The sequence below is a fragment of the Malaclemys terrapin genome, chromosome 1, assembly GCF_027887155.1.
Source record: "Malaclemys terrapin pileata isolate rMalTer1 chromosome 1, rMalTer1.hap1, whole genome shotgun sequence".
Taxonomy (NCBI): domain Eukaryota; kingdom Metazoa; phylum Chordata; order Testudines; family Emydidae; genus Malaclemys; species Malaclemys terrapin.
The window spans coordinates 6,233,392-6,253,853 of record NC_071505.1 but is presented as its reverse complement, the minus strand read 5'-3'; the positions used below and the strand labels follow the sequence as shown (position 1 = coordinate 6,253,853).

General features: G+C 46.1%; 1 protein-coding gene across 2 annotated transcripts in view; it reads left to right on the top strand.

Annotated features, from left to right (window-relative positions):
• Window positions 1–29: 29 nt before the first annotated feature.
• Window positions 30–20,462, top strand: part of FBH1 (F-box DNA helicase 1) — a 38,709-nt gene continuing 18,276 nt past the window's right edge. The window contains exons 1-9 of one of the 2 annotated variants that reach the window (XM_054015338.1): window positions 30–128; window positions 3,572–3,736; window positions 6,148–6,686; window positions 7,877–8,007; window positions 11,575–11,710; window positions 12,026–12,216; window positions 13,779–13,892; window positions 15,585–15,679; window positions 17,138–17,306. In XM_054015338.1, the coding sequence (XP_053871313.1) occupies window position 128; window positions 3,572–3,736; window positions 6,148–6,686; window positions 7,877–8,007; window positions 11,575–11,710; window positions 12,026–12,216; window positions 13,779–13,892; window positions 15,585–15,679; window positions 17,138–17,306 (1,541 nt within the window). In that variant the 5' untranslated portion in view covers window positions 30–127. Of the gene's footprint in view, window positions 129–3,571; window positions 3,737–6,147; window positions 6,687–7,876; window positions 8,008–11,574; window positions 11,711–12,025; window positions 12,217–13,778; window positions 13,893–15,584; window positions 15,680–17,137; window positions 17,307–20,462 lie in introns of those variants that run through there. The other variant, XM_054015347.1, reaches the window with a different exon arrangement.

Here is a 20,462-nt window from a genome sequence, read left to right as displayed (position 1 = left end):
GCGCGGCGGAGTCAGTCAGGCGGCGGCCGGGAGCGGGATCCCGGGAAGCCAGGGCGGTACCGCGAGCAGGAGTTCGGAGTCGGGAAGCCGAGCGGCCCCGGCAGGCTCCGAACGCCGGCGGGACCAGAGTGAGGCTGGTTCGGCTCGGGCGGGGCTCGGACTCTGTCCGGGGGCGGGGCTAGGGCCGGGGCGGGGGGTCTGCACTGGGGGCAGGGATCGGGGTCTGCACTGGGGTGGGGGCGGGGCTAGGGCCTGGAATGGGAGGGGTCTGTACTGGGGGCAGAGATCGGGGTGGAGGGGTCTGCATTGGGGGCAGGGATCGGGGTCTGCATTGAGGTGGGGGCAGGGATAGGGCCTGGAATGGGGGCAGAGATCAGGGTGGAGGGGTCTGCATTGGGGGCAGGGATCGGGGTCTGCATTGGGGGCAGGGATCGGGGTCTGCATTGGGGGCAGGGATCGGGGTCTGCATTGGGGGCAGGGATCGGGCCTGGAATGGGAGGGGTCTGTATTGGGGGCAGGGATCGGGGTCTGCATTGGGGTGGGGGCAGGGATCGGGCCTGGAATGGGAGGGGTCTGTACTGGGGGCAGAGATCAGGGTGGAGGGATCTGCATTGGGGGCAGGGATCGGGGTCTGCATTGAGGTGGGGGCAGGGATAGGAGCTGCGTATGGAGGGGTCTGTACTCGGGGCTGGGATCGAGTTGGGGGGAGTCTACATTGAGGGCAGGGATAGGCCCCGGGGGTGGGGTCTGCTTTGGGGACCGGGCAGAGAGAGCGCGGTAGGCATGTAGAATAGATAATGCTTATAGGAACCTTGGTGCTGCATTGGAGAATTAATGCCCTGGATAGTGTTCCCAAGGTGGGGGGCTTTATTCAGTTTTTGGTCTTTTTTAAAGTATCAGGGCAGGAAGGGACCTCAGGAGGTCATCTAGTCCAACTCCCTGCTCAAAGCAGGACCAATCCCCAGACAGATTTTTGCCCCAGATCCCTAATGGCCTCCTCAAGGATTGAACTCACAACCCTGGGTTTAGCAGGCCAATGATCAAACCACTGAGCTATGATAGCATGGGGATCTTTAAGATTTTCAACCATTAAAGCAAAAATGCTATGATTTGATTTTAAAATAATAATTAAAATTGGTATTCCTGTTAATGAAGTATTTGCATTTCCTACTTTGACTTCTGTGTCCACTCTCCTTTTAAGAGAGAAACAATTTTTTTTTTAATTGGAATATTTTTCAGAAGCATCTGATCTTGAGCAAATCATTTTTTCTTCCTTAGACATTTGCTTCTGGTATGTTTTGGGGCGTGAAGTGTTGGTTGTACACCTCTACCCCGATATAACGCAGGTTCGCATACAAGGTGGTAAAGCTCTGACACGCTCCTCTGAGCAGCGTGTTAAGGGTGTCGGGGCCGAGGGGTTCGATAAGGGGCAGAGGGTCTCGGGGGCGGTCAGGGGCTCCCCCTGGGTCGGGGGGGCAGGAGCTGTGGGGGAGCACTTTTGGGGGCCCCGCAGTTCCAGAGTGGCCTGGGGGATTAGCGGGGCGGCCGGAAGCAGCCCGCTCCACTTCCCTCGCCCTGGCCCCAGCCGTGTTGCTCGGTGGAGGGACCTTGGGGGAAGGGATCCTCCCCGCACTCACCAGCAGCAGCGGAAGTGGAGCAGCCCGGCCCCAGCCCGCTCCACTTCAGCAGCTCCCAGCCGCGTCGCTCCGCTTCCCGCCGCCGGGGAGTGCGGGAGGGCGTCCTTTCTCCAACCTCCCCACACTCACTGGCGGCAGGAAGCGGAGCGCCGCAGCTGGGAGCTGGCGGAGTGGAGCAGGCTGGGGCCGGGCTGCTCCGCTTCCCGCTGCTGCTGATGAGTGCCTGATAGGGGTCGGAGCAGTCAGGGGACAGGGGGGTTGGCTAGGGGGTGGGGTTCTGGGGATGATTAGGGACGGGGGTCTCTGGAGGGGGCGGTCAGGGAACAAGGAACAGGGAGGGCCAAAGCAAGTTCGATATAATGCAGTCTCACTTATAACGCGGTGAGATTTTTTGTCTCCCGAGGACCGCGTTATATCAGGGTAGAGGTGTATAAGGCATCAGAAACCCCAGGGGTCGTTGCTAAAGCTCTTAGTGGTGTGTAATGGCTCTGAGGTAGAGGAAGAAGTGAAGGAAAATGACTTGACCTTTTGATGCTAATGTAAACCAAAAGCACTTACTGGCTTCATAGATATCCTGGGTATGGTTTATGGGATGGGATCTCATTCTCTACCGTGTGATATAATGAAGTACTAAAAACTGAAGCCAAGTGATCAGTGTGGGTTGGATGCTTTTAGTGCAGCTGGAAGTATTATTGCACATGGTCATTTTAGATCTTAACTCATAATTCTGTAACTGGAAGTTAGGTCATCTATCTTTGCCAGTCCCTGTTATCAAAATAGATGTGTTCTTGCAAATTTCTGTTTACAGTATAACATTTTAAAATTGCTCACAAGGTTTTCTAGTTTACTGCCAACAGTAAAGATAAGAGCTACACTGCAAATATATCTGAGCAGGGGGCCCAGTTACCAGTTTTCAGATTTTGAGTGTAGGTAGAAGTTGAACAGGCCTAATGTCCTGGATATAGCCAAAGCTTTAGCCCATTTGTGCAACAGGCTTGAAGACTCATCTACATTACAGTTTTTTTCTGTTGTAACCAGATCCCTAGACTTGAGCCTGGTCTACACTGTAAACTTAGGTTGACCTATCTATGTTGCTCAGAGGTGTGGAAAATTCACAGCCTTGAGAAACAGAGTTAACCTAAGCCCAGGTGTGGATGCCACTAGGTTGATGGAAGAATTCTTCTGTTGGTCTAGCTCAGTGGTCCCCAACGCGGTGCCCGCGGGCGCCATGGCGCCCACCAGGGCATCTATGTGCATCTGTGTACTGGCCAGCGGACGAGCATCGGCCGAAATGCCGCCAACAAGCAGCGTCATCCAGAGGCGTCGCCGCCGAAATGCTGCCGATTTTCGGCGGTGATGCCTCTGGATGACGCTACTTGTCGGCGGCATTTCGGCGACGACGCCTATTGACGTGCCGCTTCTCGGTCACGGTCCGCGGTGACTCGTCGTCTGGCGCCCGCCAGACAAGAAAGGTTGGGGATCACTGAACTAGCTACTGCCTCTCCAGGGGGCAGATTTACTACAGCATTGGCAAAACTCCTTCTGTCGCTATAGCATCTGTCTACAGTGGCGTAGCCATTTCATACCGGAGGATATCCCAAAGTCCTGTACAGTGATGAATTAGACACCAGGAGTGAAGTTATTGTGTAAACTTTATAATTTCCACATAGCTTTGAATGTTGCAAAGTGTCTTGATGATGATGTATTTTACTCTACAGTATATCTTCAAAGCTCTGTATAAATTTCTGCATAGGCTATTGAAAGAGAGTACGTTGGCTAAGATGTGGGGATCGTCCCACAGGGCTTTTATAAATTAACTGATCCCTAATGAACTGATTGTCGCAGTCTACCAAAGGCACAGCATGTCACTTGAAAATAAACATAAACTTAATTAAATGAACAGCCGTGCAATTTTCTTTTCATGTTGGTGACAGTGAGAGCATTTAAACGAAAGCACCTTACAGCCAGTGACTGTGAAGCATTCAGCCAGAGCGGAGAAGGCTCATCTTCCCTGACGCAGCCTTTCAGTCAAAGACGGGCGAGCGGAGATCTAAACAGGGGCCTCTACCCTACGTACAGAACCAAGAGACAGCAAGAAGGTACAGTGTTTCCAAACAGGTTAAGAGCTGAGAGCTGTTAATATTGCCTCTGTGCAACGGGTGGAATTTAACCCCAATTACGGTGAGCAGTTACTGAGGGAAGAGCAGTGGAGGAGGTCTAATTGAATGTCCACAATGAAAGAAGTTGATTGATCCATACTGTAATCACCCTTTGGTATCACTGTACTTAAGCAGTGGTCTAAGTAAGCAATGGCAAGCGACTTAGGAGAGAGCTACTTTTAGAGTCATGAATCCTTTCTCCTCCCAAGGAGGGTGAGTCCCACACCAGGGCTGCGTTAAGTCCTGGTTTACACCAACTCCAAATGTCTCCTGCCTTTCTCTTGCTTTGAAAAGCTGAGCTGCACTCACCAGCCACATTAGACCAGCCTGCTTGCTGCACATGGCAGCCCTAATTGAGAGACACTGCAGCATCTGCAGTTATGGAGATACTCTTGGATATTCATTATTTAATATACATTCTCATTTAGTTAGTTCTCTAATTGTTTGTTGGCTAATACTCTATAGCAGTGGTCTCCAAGCTTTTTTGATCGCGCACCCCTATCAGTAAAAAATATTGAGCACGCAGGGACTCCCACTCGAACTGCCGAAGCGGCGGCGCTGCTACGGCGACGCTCCTCCTGCCGTGCACCCTGAAGGATCCTCTTGCGCACCCCACTTTGGAGACCACTGCTCTATAGCACCTTCCATTCAGGGATCTCAGTGCACTTCACAGCATTAACTAATGAATCCTCACAACCTTTCTGTGAATTAGGGAACTGTTGTTCTATCCATTTTCCACACATGGGGTACACGTTTCGAAAGCGTCCAAGTCTCATTTTCAAAAGTGATTTAGGTGCTTGGGAGCCTGAGTAGTGGTTAAGTTGCTTTTGAAAGCGAGACTTAGATTCCTAAATCACTTAAACGTTTTTGGAAAGTCTGTGGCTGAGTCAGGACTAGAACTCAGGGCTCCTGATTCTCTGTTCTTAACTGCTGGATCGTGCTTCATTTCCATTGTAGACTCTGAATACATGTCTTCAGCCAAGTCATTTTTGAAAAATTAGTAATTTTTGGATGCTTTACATTTTGGGTGCTCAGCTCAGGCCCTGTAAGGCGTGCCAACTTGGGCATTCAAAATCAGTAGTTGCTTTTGAAAATCTTGGCCCCGTTTGTTTTTCCAACACTGCCTCTTGATTAAACATTAGGAAGCACAAAATAATGGCTGTGAGTTGCAGACTAGGAAGAGTATGGAACTTGTGTGGACCAGTAACGGTGTCTAATGTCAGCATAGGTATGCGCTAATATCCAAACCAAAAATATGATTGCTTAGGTGAAGTGCACCTCTAGGGGTTTGGCTAGTGTGAGTTGCTGTATTAGTGAAAGGACGGGCTGCTGAGGGTCGAGTCCATTGTATACTTTCAGTTTCACTTCCATGCTATAATCTTTTTGCAGTCAGGTCAATGGGTGGCTGGTTATTAGCTTTATTACTTTTCTTAAAAATGTTGATCTCTTTTCTTAACATTTCAATAAGTATTTAAAGCATGTTCCATTTAGGGTCAGGGTTCTCGCAACAAAATTTTGGTGGCCTCAGAGTGCGCCTACTGACTCTTGCTGGTGGCCTCTCTGACAATTTTTCCACGCCGGAGCCTTGCCGCCTCAGGCTGAAGCCTGAAGTGGGAGCCCCGGGGCTGAAGCCCGAGCCCCGCCACCCCCAAGAAGGAAGGTCAGGAACTCATCATCCGCCTGCGGAGCCCCAGGTTCCTCTGGTGCCGTGCACGCCAGCGCCATGTTCTCCAGAGGCACTGCCTGGAGCCCCCAAGGAGGCTGCACGGTGCAGGGCACTGAACCCTGCTGGCAGTGCCAGCAAACGTCAAGGGAGCACATCCAGGAGCAAAAACTGGGCGCTGCAGGGTGGCACTGCCGCTTTGTCCCCCCAGTCTCTGTCCAGGAGGCTGTTATGGCTGCAAAAAATCCGCTGGTGGCCACATTTGAGTAATGGTGATTTAGGGTTTTATGCTGCGATTTTTCACATTAAGCTCGGAACAGTTTGCGGCTTCACTGTTGTTTCAACTTGTTTTCTTATTCGCCGGAATCTGAAAAGTAAACTGCAGCAGGAAGGGCTTTATGCTGATCTAAGAGGTTGACCACAGTGGTTTTATTTATCCTCCTATCTCTCTGCTTCCTTCCTTTGTCACCGTGTTTGTCTGTTCAGAGGAAATAATTAATGTGAAGTAGAAATTACATCTTTCTTTCTACGTATTTATTTGTGTGTAAAGATCATGGTGGGGGGCAGGGAGTAGCGGGGTGTTAGCGTGTTGCCTTTTTGTTTTAAAGGCTCCTAGAGGCTTTCAGGCATTGGATACCCACAGAGAAACACATTTTGCTTGTGTGCTTTCCTCTTGTCTTTGCTGTAGGACAGGGTCATCAGAGGAGCATCACTGATTACTTCAAAGTCAGTCAGAAGTCACCCACCGGTAACAAAGTGGCAAAAAGCAATGAAGTTAAAGAAGAGTCGTTGGATTCCTTCTTCATGGACGAGGGGTTGGAGGATCACTGTGCCCTCCTTGGATGTGATGGAGATGCTAAAACGGCTCCCTGGGGTCCTGTGGCCTCTAGGAAACGGCCTCTCTGCTCAGAAGGAGCTGGGAGCAATTATACAGAAGACAGTAGATGTGGTGGGACTGATAAAAAGCCCACGATGGACAGTTCCCTCAAGTATTTTCCAGGGGACACACAAATCAGACAAGACCCTGATGTCATAGAAATTGATCCAATTCCTGATTCATATTTTGGGCTCCTAGGGACTTCATGCGGTAAAGAACCCCAAGGACACATTGACCAGCTGCCCAATGAAGTCCTGAGCATTATCTTTGCTTTCCTCCCTGTGACTGATCTCTGTCTGAACCTGAGCTTGGTGTGTCATCGCTGGAGAGAGATTATCAGTGATCCATTGGTGAGAGTGTTGTTTTACTGATTTAATCCAGATTCTTTTGCTGCCTATATCATGTCCCATTCTTGCTGATGCACTAGGAACGTTCTCCCTTATCTAAGTGACCTCTCTCTTTCTTCCTTTGAATCCACTTATCTATCCCATCAGCAATCGCCATAACCCCCCTTACTTCACTCTTTTGTGAAGCCTTGTCTGTGGGGTGCCAAGTGTCTGCTAGGAGGTGACACTGAACATCCTCAATTCCTGCCCCCATCACCATCACCACCTGGTCAGTGGCTCCAGCCTTCATCGGCCACCAGTTACATTTTTGAACCGTTACCTTTGTGCTTTCTCCTCTGTGGGCTCCACCTGCTTTGGAGAAGCTGTCTGTAAACATCTGCAAGGCCATCCCACTGTCCTTAAAACTGCCCTCTGCCACGATCCCTCTGTTGTTAGCTCGTGCACAGTGACCACTGGCTATCTTGCTGAGCAGTATTGTCTCACTGGTCCCAGGCACTATCCCATCTGCCTGCATCCACCTATTATCACTTGCCTTACAGGCAGGCCGTTTGTTTTTGGAGGCAAGGAACCATCTTCTAGTTCTTTGTTTGTATAGCATCAAGCACACTGGTGCCCTGGTCCATGATTGCACAGTACAAATAATAAATAATGATGAACTTGTTGGGAGTTGTTTTAGATTTGGAGACAGTAAGAGATGATGAGCCCTTAGCATTGTCTACCCAAAGGGGTAGCTACAGTGGGAGGGCTTGTGTGGACAGGCTCCAGAGAGCCACAGGATGTCTGAAGCACTATATTTTCTAATCCTATTCAAAGTAGGTCTGAGTGACAGTGTTAAAAATGCGGGTGGCTGATAGTGGCTTGCCAGCATTGGTGCTTCACCTATGTGGTTAAGCCAGGAGTACTTATAGTGAGAAATTCTAGAGAAACAAGCCTTTCGTAGACAAGTTCTTAGACTGCAAAGAGCAGGAATTTTCACTCTTTCCTCCTCCATCCCTCCTTTTTCTCCATCTTCTTTTTGCCCCATCATGAGCCACCTGCTTGTTTTTATCGAGCTGCTGGGTCTTGCTAAACTGATATTACATGTCTCCCCCAGGAGCAATGCTGCTTCTTAGTGCTTGTCAGAAGAAGCCTGTTTATAAAGTGTTTTGGGTTGTAAGGTGCTGTTCAGATAGAGGCATTGATTTGCATTTTAGTTTGTCCTGTGGAAAAAGCTGTATCGTCAGTACCTCATGAAGGAGGCCCAGGCTCTGCTCACAGTTGAATGGATTCTGGATCATTACGGTATAACCCAAGAGCAGGATCAGTGCATGCTGGGATTTATAAGGTGAGTCTGTTTCATCGTGTGATTTTACAGCTGTACGTCAGCAGGTGGGGGAAACAGCCCCGCGGTGCTTTGCCCTGTTTCCAGTCTGTTGCTGTGGGTTTGCCTTCATTTTATGCTGTGCTTTGCCAAGAAAGGTGATTAACTTCCTCTCACATATCTACCACCTGCTTCACATGATTGGGGTGTGCAGGGGGGAGGAGGAATTAATTATGAGAAGTAAAAATGATCAGTGGACCTCCAGGGCTAGGCAAAAAATGCCGCCTTCGCTCTCCCCACTCCACCCAAAAATCTCCTGTTTCCATTTTCTCTTACTCGGATGCCTTGACCACTCAAGTTTTTATGCCATAAAAAGATAACCTAGAGGTGATGTTCTAAATTTCCAAATCATTCCATTTTCTGGCTACTATTATTTATTACATGTATTACAGTAGTGCCTAGGAATCCTAGTCACGGCCCAGAGCCCCGTTGTGCTAGGCGCTGTACAAACACAGAACAAAAAGACAGTTCCTGCCCCAAAGAACTTACAGTCTAAGTATGAGATAACAGATGGATACAGACAGACGGGGAAGCCAAGGAAACAATGAGACAGTATAGCTCAGCATGGTAGGCAGTGGCCTCAGCACACCAGGGGCCTAACCATTGTCAAGTGTTTTGTAGGCAACGTGGCAAAGGAGAGTTTTAAGGAAGAGAACGTGTTAGCTTTGCAGGTGATTGCTGGGAGCTCCTCCCAAGTGCGAGGAGCAGCATGGGAAAATATTAACAAGTGGGCAATGGAGGCTGGCAGAAAGGCCGATTGGAGGTGAAAGTTGACATCTAGATAGCAAATGAGAGATGATACGTAGGGTGAGGAATAGGTCATGAGGCCCTTGAAAGTGAAGAGTAATTGCTTGTGTTTGATGCAGTAGAGAAGGGGGAGCCCGTGAAGGGCTGCAAAGATTGGGACAACGTGGTCAAAGCGATTGACTAAGAAAATTATTTTTGTGGCACCATACTGAATGGATGTGAGCAGGGCAAGATGGCATTTGTCAAGGCCAGAGGGAAGGATGTTGCAGTAATTGAGACGTAAGATGATGAGAGCCTGGCTGAGAGTTTGAGCTGTGTGGATGGTTAGGGCCATATGTTAGAGATGATATCCCGAAAGAGTCTGCAAGATTTAAGTACAGCCTGGGTCTGAGAACCTAGAGAGAGGTCTGGGTGACAGGCACAATGGTGGTGCACCAGCGAGTGTTGATTTCATATCAAAGCAATTTAAGTCACCTATTTTAATCATGATTTAAACCAGCAAACACTGATTTTAAATCGACTTTAATCATGTTTTGCATTTGTACTTTATTTTCCTAATCAAAGGTTGATGCTCATTGGCTGATAACCATTAAACCACTAAACAGCCAACTAGACAGACATGCCAACCAATTGGATGTAACTATTTAGTGCTGGTCCAGAATCCTAAGGGTTAAAATTAAGTGCCCAATACTTAGTTAACAAATGATAAGCATTAAAACATATTGATTGGCAACTAAATATAGCCTTCACACTAAATTTGGTGCTTCTTTTCGCTAGTCTTGATACACTATATCTATACACATTTATTTAAACAATTACATAGCTTACCTTAACATATATTCATTCTTAATTTTAATTTTTTTATTATGATAGTAAATGGTGAATGATGCACCTCTATTTATTAGATTAATAGTTTACTTTTGATTTTCATTAAACTCTCACTGGATGGAAACTCAAATTCAGTTAAAATGGCACAAACAACATTTTAATTTTGTAACCTTTAAATATTCTGGGTACATAAGAAAAAAGATTACCAAAACATGTTTTTCATTTAAAAGTAACTGATTTATTAAACAAAGGAAGTATGAACTGTAATTAGCAAATTGTATTGATTGTTTCTGGTCACCACGTCCTTCAAGATTTTGAAGCTAGTAGATCTCATCCTCTCACACACAGTTCTTGTTAATAGATTGGAAGAAGAAAACAAACTTTCCTGCTTTTTCAACACCCACTGATTTCTTAACCTTGAATCAACCAGTCAGTGAACTGCACTAGCTGAATAAACAGATAAGAAGAAAATATTCTCTCTGTACCTGTAGAAGAGGCTACTGCTGTCAAAAGCTGGTTTAGCATTTCAACAAACTGGTTCCAGGTGCTTAGCTGGTGACTTCAGTGGTTTGACTTTAACACTTGGCAGCGAACATTTTCTGCTTAATATTATATTTTGTATTTATTTTAAATGATTTTAATAGATTATAATAAATGTAGGCCTTAAAATAGGTTGTCAATTTCAAATTTAATTTTTTTTTTTTTATTTTTTTAAAAACAAACCAGTGTTTAATTTAAATAAATAAATCAGACTTTTTATTGTTTTTTAATAAATCATCAATTTTTATCCACCCTGTGTTGTCCATAGTGATTGAGAAAAGAGGTACCAGGAAGGGAGTGGTGGGAAGAGTAAAAGCTCTGTTTTAGCTGTGCTGAGCTTTAGCTGATGTCTAGACATCCACAAGGAGATGTCAAAGAGACAGGCCACAGTTTTAATGTGGACAAAAGGAGGCAGGGCTGGAGTAGAGAGGTAGGTCGGAGACTCATCAGCATAGAGATGGTGTCTGAATTTGCATTTGTGGATGAGATTACCCAGAAATAAGGTATAGGGGGAGGCAGACTGCTGTGGAACCTCCCCGGGAAGTTGGAGATGGGATGAGGAGAATCCTTCGACAGACACACTGAAGGAACAATTGAAGGAGGAGAAAGAGAACCAGGGGAGGACAGTCATGGAAGTCAAGGGAAGACATGATTGCAAGACGAAGAGCATGGTCAATGGTCTCCAAAGCAGCTGACCAGCAAAGAGGCTGAGGCTGAAGTACTGGTTCTCAGCTTTGTCTAGGAAGAAGTCTTAAGAGACTTTGGCGAGTGGTTTCAGTGGAGCGCCTGGGCCTGAAGCCAGACTGGAGAGGGTGGAGGAGAGGAACTCCAGACTGTGACTTGTAAACTATGTATTCAGTGAGGTTGGATATGAAAGGGAGAAGGAAGATGAGGTGGAAGTTGGAGAAGTAAATGGGGTCAAAAGTAGTGGGATTTTTTTTAAGATGTGAGAGACTGAAAAACCCAACGTGTAAAAGAAGTGATCTTTTCTCTGATCAGTGCATGCTGGATTTCCACAGGCCATCCTCATTATTAGCAGTAATGGCTGCGAGGATCACAGCTCCCTCTCATCTCCTTTCCCTATGCATTATCATTTATACTCCCACAGTGTGCTACATGCCGTCTACACATACAGGAAGACACGATCCCTGCCTTGAAGAGTTTACAATCCAGGGCCCTGATCCCACAAAGTACTTAAGCACGTGCTTCACTTTTTAATCCCTGGAAGTCAATGAGGCTAGGAACTGGTCACCTGCTTAGGTGCCTTGCTAGATCGGAGCCAGAGTGCGCCTGGCGGGATCGAGCCCATCTGGCTACATGCATACTGTAGGCTAAATGGGGTACACAACGGGGCAGGCTTAATGGTACTGTAGATGACCTAACTCATTCCTTGACTTTTGGGCACTTTCTTCACAGGTATATGGCCGCCTCCAATGCTACCCGGAGAATGGACCCCGAAGCAGTTCTCAGATGCTTGAAGCAGCACCACCTGTTTACCAAGGCAGAAATATGCATCATCCAGAGACTGCCTGATTTAGAGGGCACTGCGGGGGTAGGTTAAACGTTCCTTTGGGGGGGGGGGAGGGGGTTGTCTTACATTTTACTTTGTGGGCAATGGGCATAAAGGGTTTTCCTAAATAAAAGCATTTGACGGTGATAAGTTGTTAGCGTAAATAGGAAATGTTAAATAGCCGGGGGGGCAGAGGGGGGATTGGCTGAGGAAATTTGTTACTGATGCTATTAATAATCACAGGGATCTTTTCACAATGCCTGCCTCTCTCTCCCTCCTCCCCCAACACCTTGAGTAGACAAACTGTGCAGTCCTCTTGGTTCTCTCCATTCTTCTTTTTGCCATCACCCTCTCTAGGCTGTGAACGTGTGGGCCGTGATGGCAGCTATTGTGCTCTTCTCTGATGGCGTTCGTGACATCCAGAAGCTGATGGCTTGTCTTAGGAGACCCAGCTCTACCCTTTCAGTCCTGGACATCACTGAGATGTTGTACTGTATGGCCACACTGCTGAATGCAATGAGGGAGAAGGGCATCAATATAAGTAACAGGTGAGGAGGGAGAGAGTTTCATATCTTAAAATGAAAATCTGCAGCTGGAATGCTTATTTATTGTGAGCACATCCTTGCCCCATTGAACTTAGTTCACAGCAGCTAAGAGTCCAGTATATTAGTAGTTCAGGGTGGTTTTTAAGTGCTGTTATTTTCAGAAAAGTGACTGTATAAAACAAATACTTCCATACACAGCAGATCAACCACGTATGTGTATTTGGAGTCCTCGTTGCTTATCCCAGTTATGAAAGCAAGTTGCTGTTTCTCCTCCTTTTAGCACAGCAGAGTTAACCCAGCTATGAGAAGCAGTGAGTTTCTAAGGCCTGGTCTACACTGGGGGGGGGAATCGATCTAAGATACACAACTTCAGCTACAAGAATAGCGTAGCTGAAGTCGACGTATCATAGATCAACTTAGAATTACTTACTTCGCATCCTCGTGGCGCGGGATCAATGGCCGCGGCTCCCCCGTCGACTTTGCTTCCACCTCTCGCCGAGCTGGAGTTCAGCAGTCGACGGGAGAGCGATCGGGGATCGATTTATTGCGTATACACTACACGCGATAAATCGATCCCTGATAGATCGATCGCTACCCGCCGATCTGGCGGGTAATGTAGACATACCCTAAGGAAAGTTATGAGTTTCAGTCAGCTATCATTGACTCACCACGTAGCCTCGGGCAAGTCACTTCACATCTCTACCTGCATTTTTTAATGCACTTTCTGAGAGTGTCGCAAGGATTAATTCGTTAATCAAAGCATCGTGTAGACATAATGTAAAATGCTATCTGTGATTATTATTCCGAGTGATCTGGATTCTCGTATAACTCAGATATCAGCAACGGGGTGATTAATTAGGCTTCAGTTGCAGAATATTTACTACAGGTGTCGACCCATGAGAAGGAAAGGACCCAGCTTGATTCGCCAATCCTTGGTTATGTTTGTGGAGCGGATGGTTATAAAGATAATCTTTTTACAAGGTGGGTGAACTTGCTCTTGGGTCCATGAGTGGCAGTAAACAGGGAGCCCCTTTTTGCCGCTTTTACACTCACTTTTCAGACTATAACAGCACTTTAAATGATAATGTTGTCTCCCTGTTTAGACTCATTTGAATGTTTGTGGCCTGCCTTGTTCTTCTGTTTGTGTAAGTGATGGCTGTCTACACATCTGATGAAAATTTTGGGTACGCTAATATCCCAAATGCTGCCCTCTTAGGACACTTTGTTATATAGTGATGGGAAATCTCCAGTCTGTCCACTGAAACAGGAATGATCTTGGTTGGCTGTTTTCCTCAGCACCTTCAGCTCTTTATTGCTGGAGGTGCTATGTTATCTTTCCATGTGCAGTTTTACTCATCTCAGAAACAAATTTGAAGTCCTCTGGTCCAGTCTGGCACCTTATTGGATAAGTCAGCTAGCGAGCTCTCCAAATATTGCTTTATTGGCAGCATAAACAACTTCTGGGGTCTTTTGTAGGGGCAAAGGGAGGTAACTGACATTTAATTGAGCATTGTTAAAGATCCTCTTACATTAGATTTGTTATCTGTCTTTATATTTTCTGTAAGGTTTCACTACAGTATTTTCTACTGCTTGTATTTGATGGAGAACTCTTGCCCTGTTACTAAGACGACAAAGCTGGAAACACCCAGTTCAAACTGTGGAAGAGGCACTTGGCCCAGGTACTGCTCATGTATTTAATCTAAATGAGAGGGCCAAATACACAGATCCCTGTAAAGTCCTGGAGACTGAGCAAACACTTCACAGAAAGGGCTAGTTTACAGAGTCTCATTCTCACTGGTGTCAGAGTAGCTTCTTTGTCTCATTGGAGTGTCATTAATCTGCGACAGAGGGACAGCAGAATCAGACCCATAAGCTATAAAAATTCAATGTATTTTATTTTTCTTACTAAAATGAGGGGTTTTTACTCATTACAATGACCGCAGTTGGTAAGAATCATCTATTAAACACAGTTATCTGCCTATAACATGACTACTGCTGGCTAAAATGACTGCTATCACCCCGAGTTCCAGGGGCAGACTCCTGCCCCCTCCCTGTCCATGGGGATGTTTTGGGGGATGAAGGGAGTGTGGCTGGGCTAATTTAAGCTTGATGGTCCCTTTAGAAAAGCTTATTTGTTTTGTGTGTTTGGCGCCTAGCACAATGGGACCTCAACCCCTCGTGTTGCTACCACAAAGAAAATAATTTTAATAAATGCATGTTTATTATCATTGCCTCCTTATTCAAGAGATGGCAAACCAGCCATCAGACATTTGCTGATATGTCGCTTGCCCACGCAAACTCCATACTGTCATCTGTATTGATACAAGTCGCTGAAACCTTGCTACTTAAAGGAGAGATTGTCCAGTGGTTAGAGTACTAGTCTGGGCCTTTGGGAATTCAGATTCAATCCTGCTCTGCCACAAACATCCTGGGTGATCCCGGGCAAGCCACTTAGCCTCTCTGTGCCTCAGTTCCTCATCTGTAAAATGGGGATAATAGCACTGCCCTACCTCACAGGTAAGGTGATGGGAATTCCATAGATACTTTGAACATGTGGGATTCAACCCTCTTGTTTCCCAGCCCATAGTTCTGTTCCCATGCCCAGAAATCTTCATTTAACTCTGGTTCTTTCACAGTTGCAGTCAGTAGAAAGGGAGTTTTCTGGGAATAGTCATTTGTTAATGAATGGCTTTGGAAGAATTAGCAGGATATACTTAGATGGAGGAATTTTCTCTCAGTGTCTCACACCAACTTTCTGGAAAAAGGTAGTTTGCTGGGTAGGGTTATTACAATTAATTATATTTTTATTTATAAAAACAACACTGAAATGCTGAATTGCTTTATAAACATTCATTAAACCTCACAGCTTCTCTGCGAGATAAAGGATAACGATCCCCCATGCTATAGCGGGGGAACTGAGGTGAGGCACAGAGAGGTTAAAGGTCAAATGTTGAAAAGAGCCTAAGTCCCGTTGAATTTTTTCAGTGAGATTTAGGAGCTGAAGTCGTTTTTGGAAGTGGAACTTCGCACCTGAGTGACTTAGGCTTAAAGGCTCTCGAGTGACCTTATGCAAGGTCACACCCCTTCTTTCTCCCATCTGCAGTCATGTTGCTTTTTTTTCTCTCCAATATCTGCCCGTTCTGCATGGTCCCCACTGCTACAACCCTCCTTCTGGCCCTTGTTATCTCTGGCCTTATACCGCTGTAGCCTTTTCCTGTCTGAGTTGGCTGCCTCTTATCTCTCCCCAGTCCAGCCTCTCCAACAGGAGGGCGTTGTAGTTCCATGCGCATGCACATCATTGCTGTATGTTCCTTGTCGGTTGTGTATTTTAACACAGAAAAATAATTGTTTTGCTCTTATTTTATTTTTAGTAATAAGCTGGACATAAAACTAACCCACGAACAGCAAAGGATCCTAAACCACACAATCTTGCCTGGTCAAGTAGTGAAAATTATGGCATTTGCAGGTAAGAAAGCTGACTGTGAAACAAGTTGCAGGGATGCGTTATCCAAAAAAAAAAAAAAAGGCTTATTAGAACTGGAGTTTGCTTAATTGTCTGTTGTTTTTCCTTTGTTGGAGCTGAGGAGGTGCACATGGCAAACACTGCTTACCACTAACAAAAATGAATCAAGAGGTAATTTTTTTTTTTTTTTTTTGTGTAGAAATCAAACACCTGTATAAACATATAGGCAGGAAATAAAGCAGCTTTTCAGACTATTCGTACACAACTCTAGCTCCTCATACAAGTGGAATAAAAGTGGGTGTCTTATAATAGCACAAAAAAGAAATGAAGGGCAGTAAATTATAAAAGGAAATACATTTTTGACCTCGCTCTTAGTAGCAGTATCGCAGTAGTGCCAGTTTTAGATTAGGGTTCCCTTGTGCTAGGCACTATGGAAACAGGTAAATACAGCAGCCCCTGCCCTGGAGAGCACACAGACCAGGATAATATGATGCAATAGGTAGAAATAATAGAAAAGGGGTGGGGGAGGGTGATGAGCACATTGTGAAATGTTACGTCCTGAGGTCGCCCCCTGGGGGTGAGAGAGGGCACTTTGCTTATGTCATGCATAGTTCTCTACGTAGCTGCAAACCTCTGATCTGGGTCTGGGGGACAGTCCTTTAGCTGCCCCTTTTAGGGAATCCGTCCCCTTTTGGGGGATAGAAAGCAGTCCCGACAACAGGAAAATACTCCCATAGCCTTTTTCCTTGAGCCAGGGAGAGGGAAGCAATCTGTCAGGCCCCATAGGCAGTCGAGGTTCCCACTCTTCAGTGCAAGTAAAGACTGGGGCTGAATCTGGGAACAGGGCTTCAACACAGAAAAACTGATTGGCCCGTCGTCTTCCTTAAAGGGCCAAGGCAGGCAGCGTTTGCAAGGCACAGGGTCTCAGTCTGGGGCCCCTGGCTCTGCTTGCTTCTGAGTGCCGCCTCAACTGCATGAGGTCCTCCCTTTTGAGCGCCTGCCTCCAAGCCTGACTTGCCACGTGAGTTTGGTCTGATTGTGACCACAGGAGTTGCTTAGCCCCTGACTGGCTGGTGGGGTGTTATCTGTTCCAACACACCCACACAAGACAGTAAGCTCCGCTTGCCACCTGTCTAGACAACTGGTGCAATTCATTTTCCCAGAAGGTTCTCATGTCAGATAGGTTAGCTGGAGTGTTCTAAAAGTACTGCGTGATTTTATAACTGTTCATAACATTTGTGGCTACAGGTTGAGATTTCCAAAGCTGACTTAGCCACGCCCCTCCCATTAATTTCCCTGGAGGTTGGTTGGCTAAATGCCTTAGTTGGCTTTGAAAATCTCAACCACATTGCGCAGGCTAGGCTAATGATATGGGGTGATGAAGAGCCTGATGGGAGAGACATGCTGGGGATACAGGTAGGATTCTGACACAAGGACACCTTTCTTTCTTTTGCTCTTCAGGTACGGGAAAGACCTCGACTTTGGTCAAGTATGCAGAGAAGTTTCCCCATCTCCGCTTTCTGTATGTGGCATTTAACAAGGCCATCGTGGAGAGCGGAAAGAGTGTCTTCCCCCCTAACGTTATGTGCAAGACTTTCCATTCGTTAGCGTACGCGAATGTCGGCAAATAGTAAGTAGCAATCTTCTCGTTTCCCTGTTCGTAGAGCAGTGTGCTGTTCAGAATCTCAGCATGTAGGCCACCAGCCAGCGTCTTCCTCTATGGTCAGCAGAGAAACCAAGGACTGAATTAGTCTCAGAGCTGTAGGATGATTCTTCAAAATGATCTGGACAAATTGGAGAAATGGTCTGAGGTAAACAGGATGAAGTTTAACAAAGACAAATGCAAAGTGCTCCACTTAGGAAGGAAAAATCAGTTTCACACATACAGAATGGGAAGAGACTGTCTAGGAAGGAGTACGGCAGAAAGGGATCTAGGGGTTATAGTGGACTACAAGCTAAATATGAGTCAACAGTGTGATGCTGTTGCAAAAAAAGCAAACATGATTCTGGGATGTATTAACAGGTGTGTTGTGAGCAAGACACGAGAAGTCATTCTTCCGCTCTACTCTGCTCTGGTTAGGCCTCAGCTGGAGTATTGTGTCCAGTTCTGGGCACCACATTTCAAGAAAGATGTGGAGAAATTGGAAAGGGTCCAGAGAAGAGCAACAAGAATGATTAAAGGTCTTGAGAACATGACCTATGAAGGAAGGCTGAAAGAATTGGGTTTGTTTAGTTTGGAAAAGAGAAGACTGAGAGGGGACATGATAGCAGTTTTCAGGTATCTAAAAGGGTGTCATAATGAGGAGGGAGAAAACTTGTTCACCTTAGCCTCTAAGGATAGAACAAGAAGCAATGGGTTTAAACTGCAGCAAGGGAGGTCTAGGTTAGACATTAGGAAAAAGTTCCTAACTGTCAGGGTGGTTAAACACTGGAATAAATTGCCCGGGAGGTTGTGGAATCTCCATCTCTGGAGATATTTAAGAGTAGGTTAGATAAATGTCTATCCGGGATGGTCTAGATAGTATTTGGTCTTGCCATGCGGGCAGGGGACTGGACTCGATGACCTCTCGAGGTCCCTTCCAGTCCTAGAATCTATGAATCTATATCAGTCGATGGCAGTGCATGGGGGAAGTTTGCACTGTTGCCTCCTGGATAATATATGCCACACTTTGAAGGGCACTAAATTGGCATAGAAATCTTTAATTTTTAATATTTAAAAAGGGTGAATAAAAGAAATGGCCATGGGCATCTTGCAGGGAATTTTGTAAAACATCCTATTTGAATTGCATTTCTGTTTAGGGGCATCACTTTTTATATTTCTTTTTCATTGTTTTGTGAGGTTAAAAGGAAAAAAAAGTCCCTTTCGTTGCTCCTTTATGAGGTTTAAAGAAGACCTGTGAGGGATTTTTTGTTTTTCCGTGGGTGTTTTTTTTTTTTTTTTTTTTTTTTTTTACGCTAGAAATTTGTGTCTGGTCTTCCCTGTCTCTTCTTGGATGAGCCTGTGAATGCCTGGATTGCTGATAGGATTAAAACACTAGAGAAACTATATAATCAGACTGCCTTATGTCCCTTTGAGCACATCCTCAAAATTAAACATGTGCTTTCCTGAATTGGCTTTTGATGCCTTGTCTATATTGAAAGTCGCGCCAGTTTAAAATCACACCGCTAGTTAAACTGATTCAGTTAAACTGATGCAAAGTCCTGTTTGGACACACTCTGAATGCTGTTTAAACATGGCTACACTTGCAGATGTAGAGCGCCGGGAGTTAAACCAGCCCTTGGAGACAGCAGCCGGGAAAGCACTGCTGTCTGTTTGCGCTGTCAGCCGCAAGCGCAGTGGCGTGGCCACATTAGCAGCTCTTGCAACGCCCCAGAGAGCAGTGCACTGTGGTAGCTATCCCAGTGTGTAAGTGGCTGCAGCGTGCTTTTCAAATGGGCAGGGAGTGGAATGAGGCAGTGTGTTGTGTGTATGTAGGGGGAGAGACTGTGTTTGGGGGGCAGAGAGTGTGTGTCATCATGCTGTCTTGTAAGTTCAAGACAGCAGCAGGGGGAAACTCTGACATCAGTCCCCCTCCCGCCCCACGCCAGCAGCATTCCACAGTAATGGTTTGCGTTGTCCCGGAGCAGATAAGCGGCCTGCTGTCAGAAACGGAGCTTTGAAAGGGGTTATCCCCATGCCTGCAGCCGAGTTCAAAACTATGACAAGAGTGGCCACTTGACTTCAAGGGATTATGGGATGTTTCCAGAGGCCAATCACTGCGCAGCAATGCAACACGTCGTCCACACTGACACCCGGGCGTTTCAGCCCCGGCGCAGCAAGCTCTATGCTTCTCGTGGAGGTGGATTACCAGGAGCGTTCCAGCTGCAGAGTCCAAGCGCTCTAAGTGCCTTGCCAGTGTGGACACCTCAGGAGTTAAGGCGCCGGGGGCTGATTTAATGCGCTCTAACTTGCAAGTGTAGCCAAGGCCTGAGTGAGCTTTAGCCCACACAGTTTTGCACTGGTTTAACAAAATCAGTTTTAAACTGGTTTAAAGATAAACAAGAGCAACTTGGAATATAGACAAGGCCTGAGCAGGGAGAGGATTTTTTTTTTTTTTTATTGAGACTGTTTAAAGGCTTTTTGTTGTTTGTTAAAAACTTGTTTAACCCGAAGGCCTCAATAAACAATTGGAAAGAGAACCTCTTTTGTTAAAAATTCAGCATCTTCCACTCCTTCAGTCAAGGGCTGTGTGGACACCAAATCAACATATCTAGGTCCTCCATAAAGACCTCCAGCAAAACATGGAAGACCAGAATTGACAGCCCTGGTATTTCTAAGGTATAAGGTGTGGAAGAAAAAGAGCCCTTCTTTTGAAATAGCTTTTCCAGACTTCTTAGATATCAGGAAGAAGCAAACAAGGGCTGGCACTCAATTTTCAACCCCTTACATGTCATCTTTAAACCAGTTTGCAACCAGCAATTTTTGAATTCTTTCATATAGGATGGCCCAGTGGTGGTAATGCTAGGCTGGGATTCCAGAGATGTGAGTTCAATGCCCTGCCCTGCCACAGATTCCTTATGTGACTGTGGGCAAGTCAGTTAGCCTCTCTGTGTGCCTCAGTTTCCCCCATCTGTAAAATGGGGATAATAGAACTTCCCTACATCATAGGGCTGTTGTGAGGGTAGATACATTAAGGATTGTGAGGTTCCCAGATCTGAGGTAATGTGGGAGGGCCATATAAATACCATAGATAGCTCCTCTTTGCTCCTTTGAGCGTTAGTAATAGAAGGAAAGGCTACGACACTT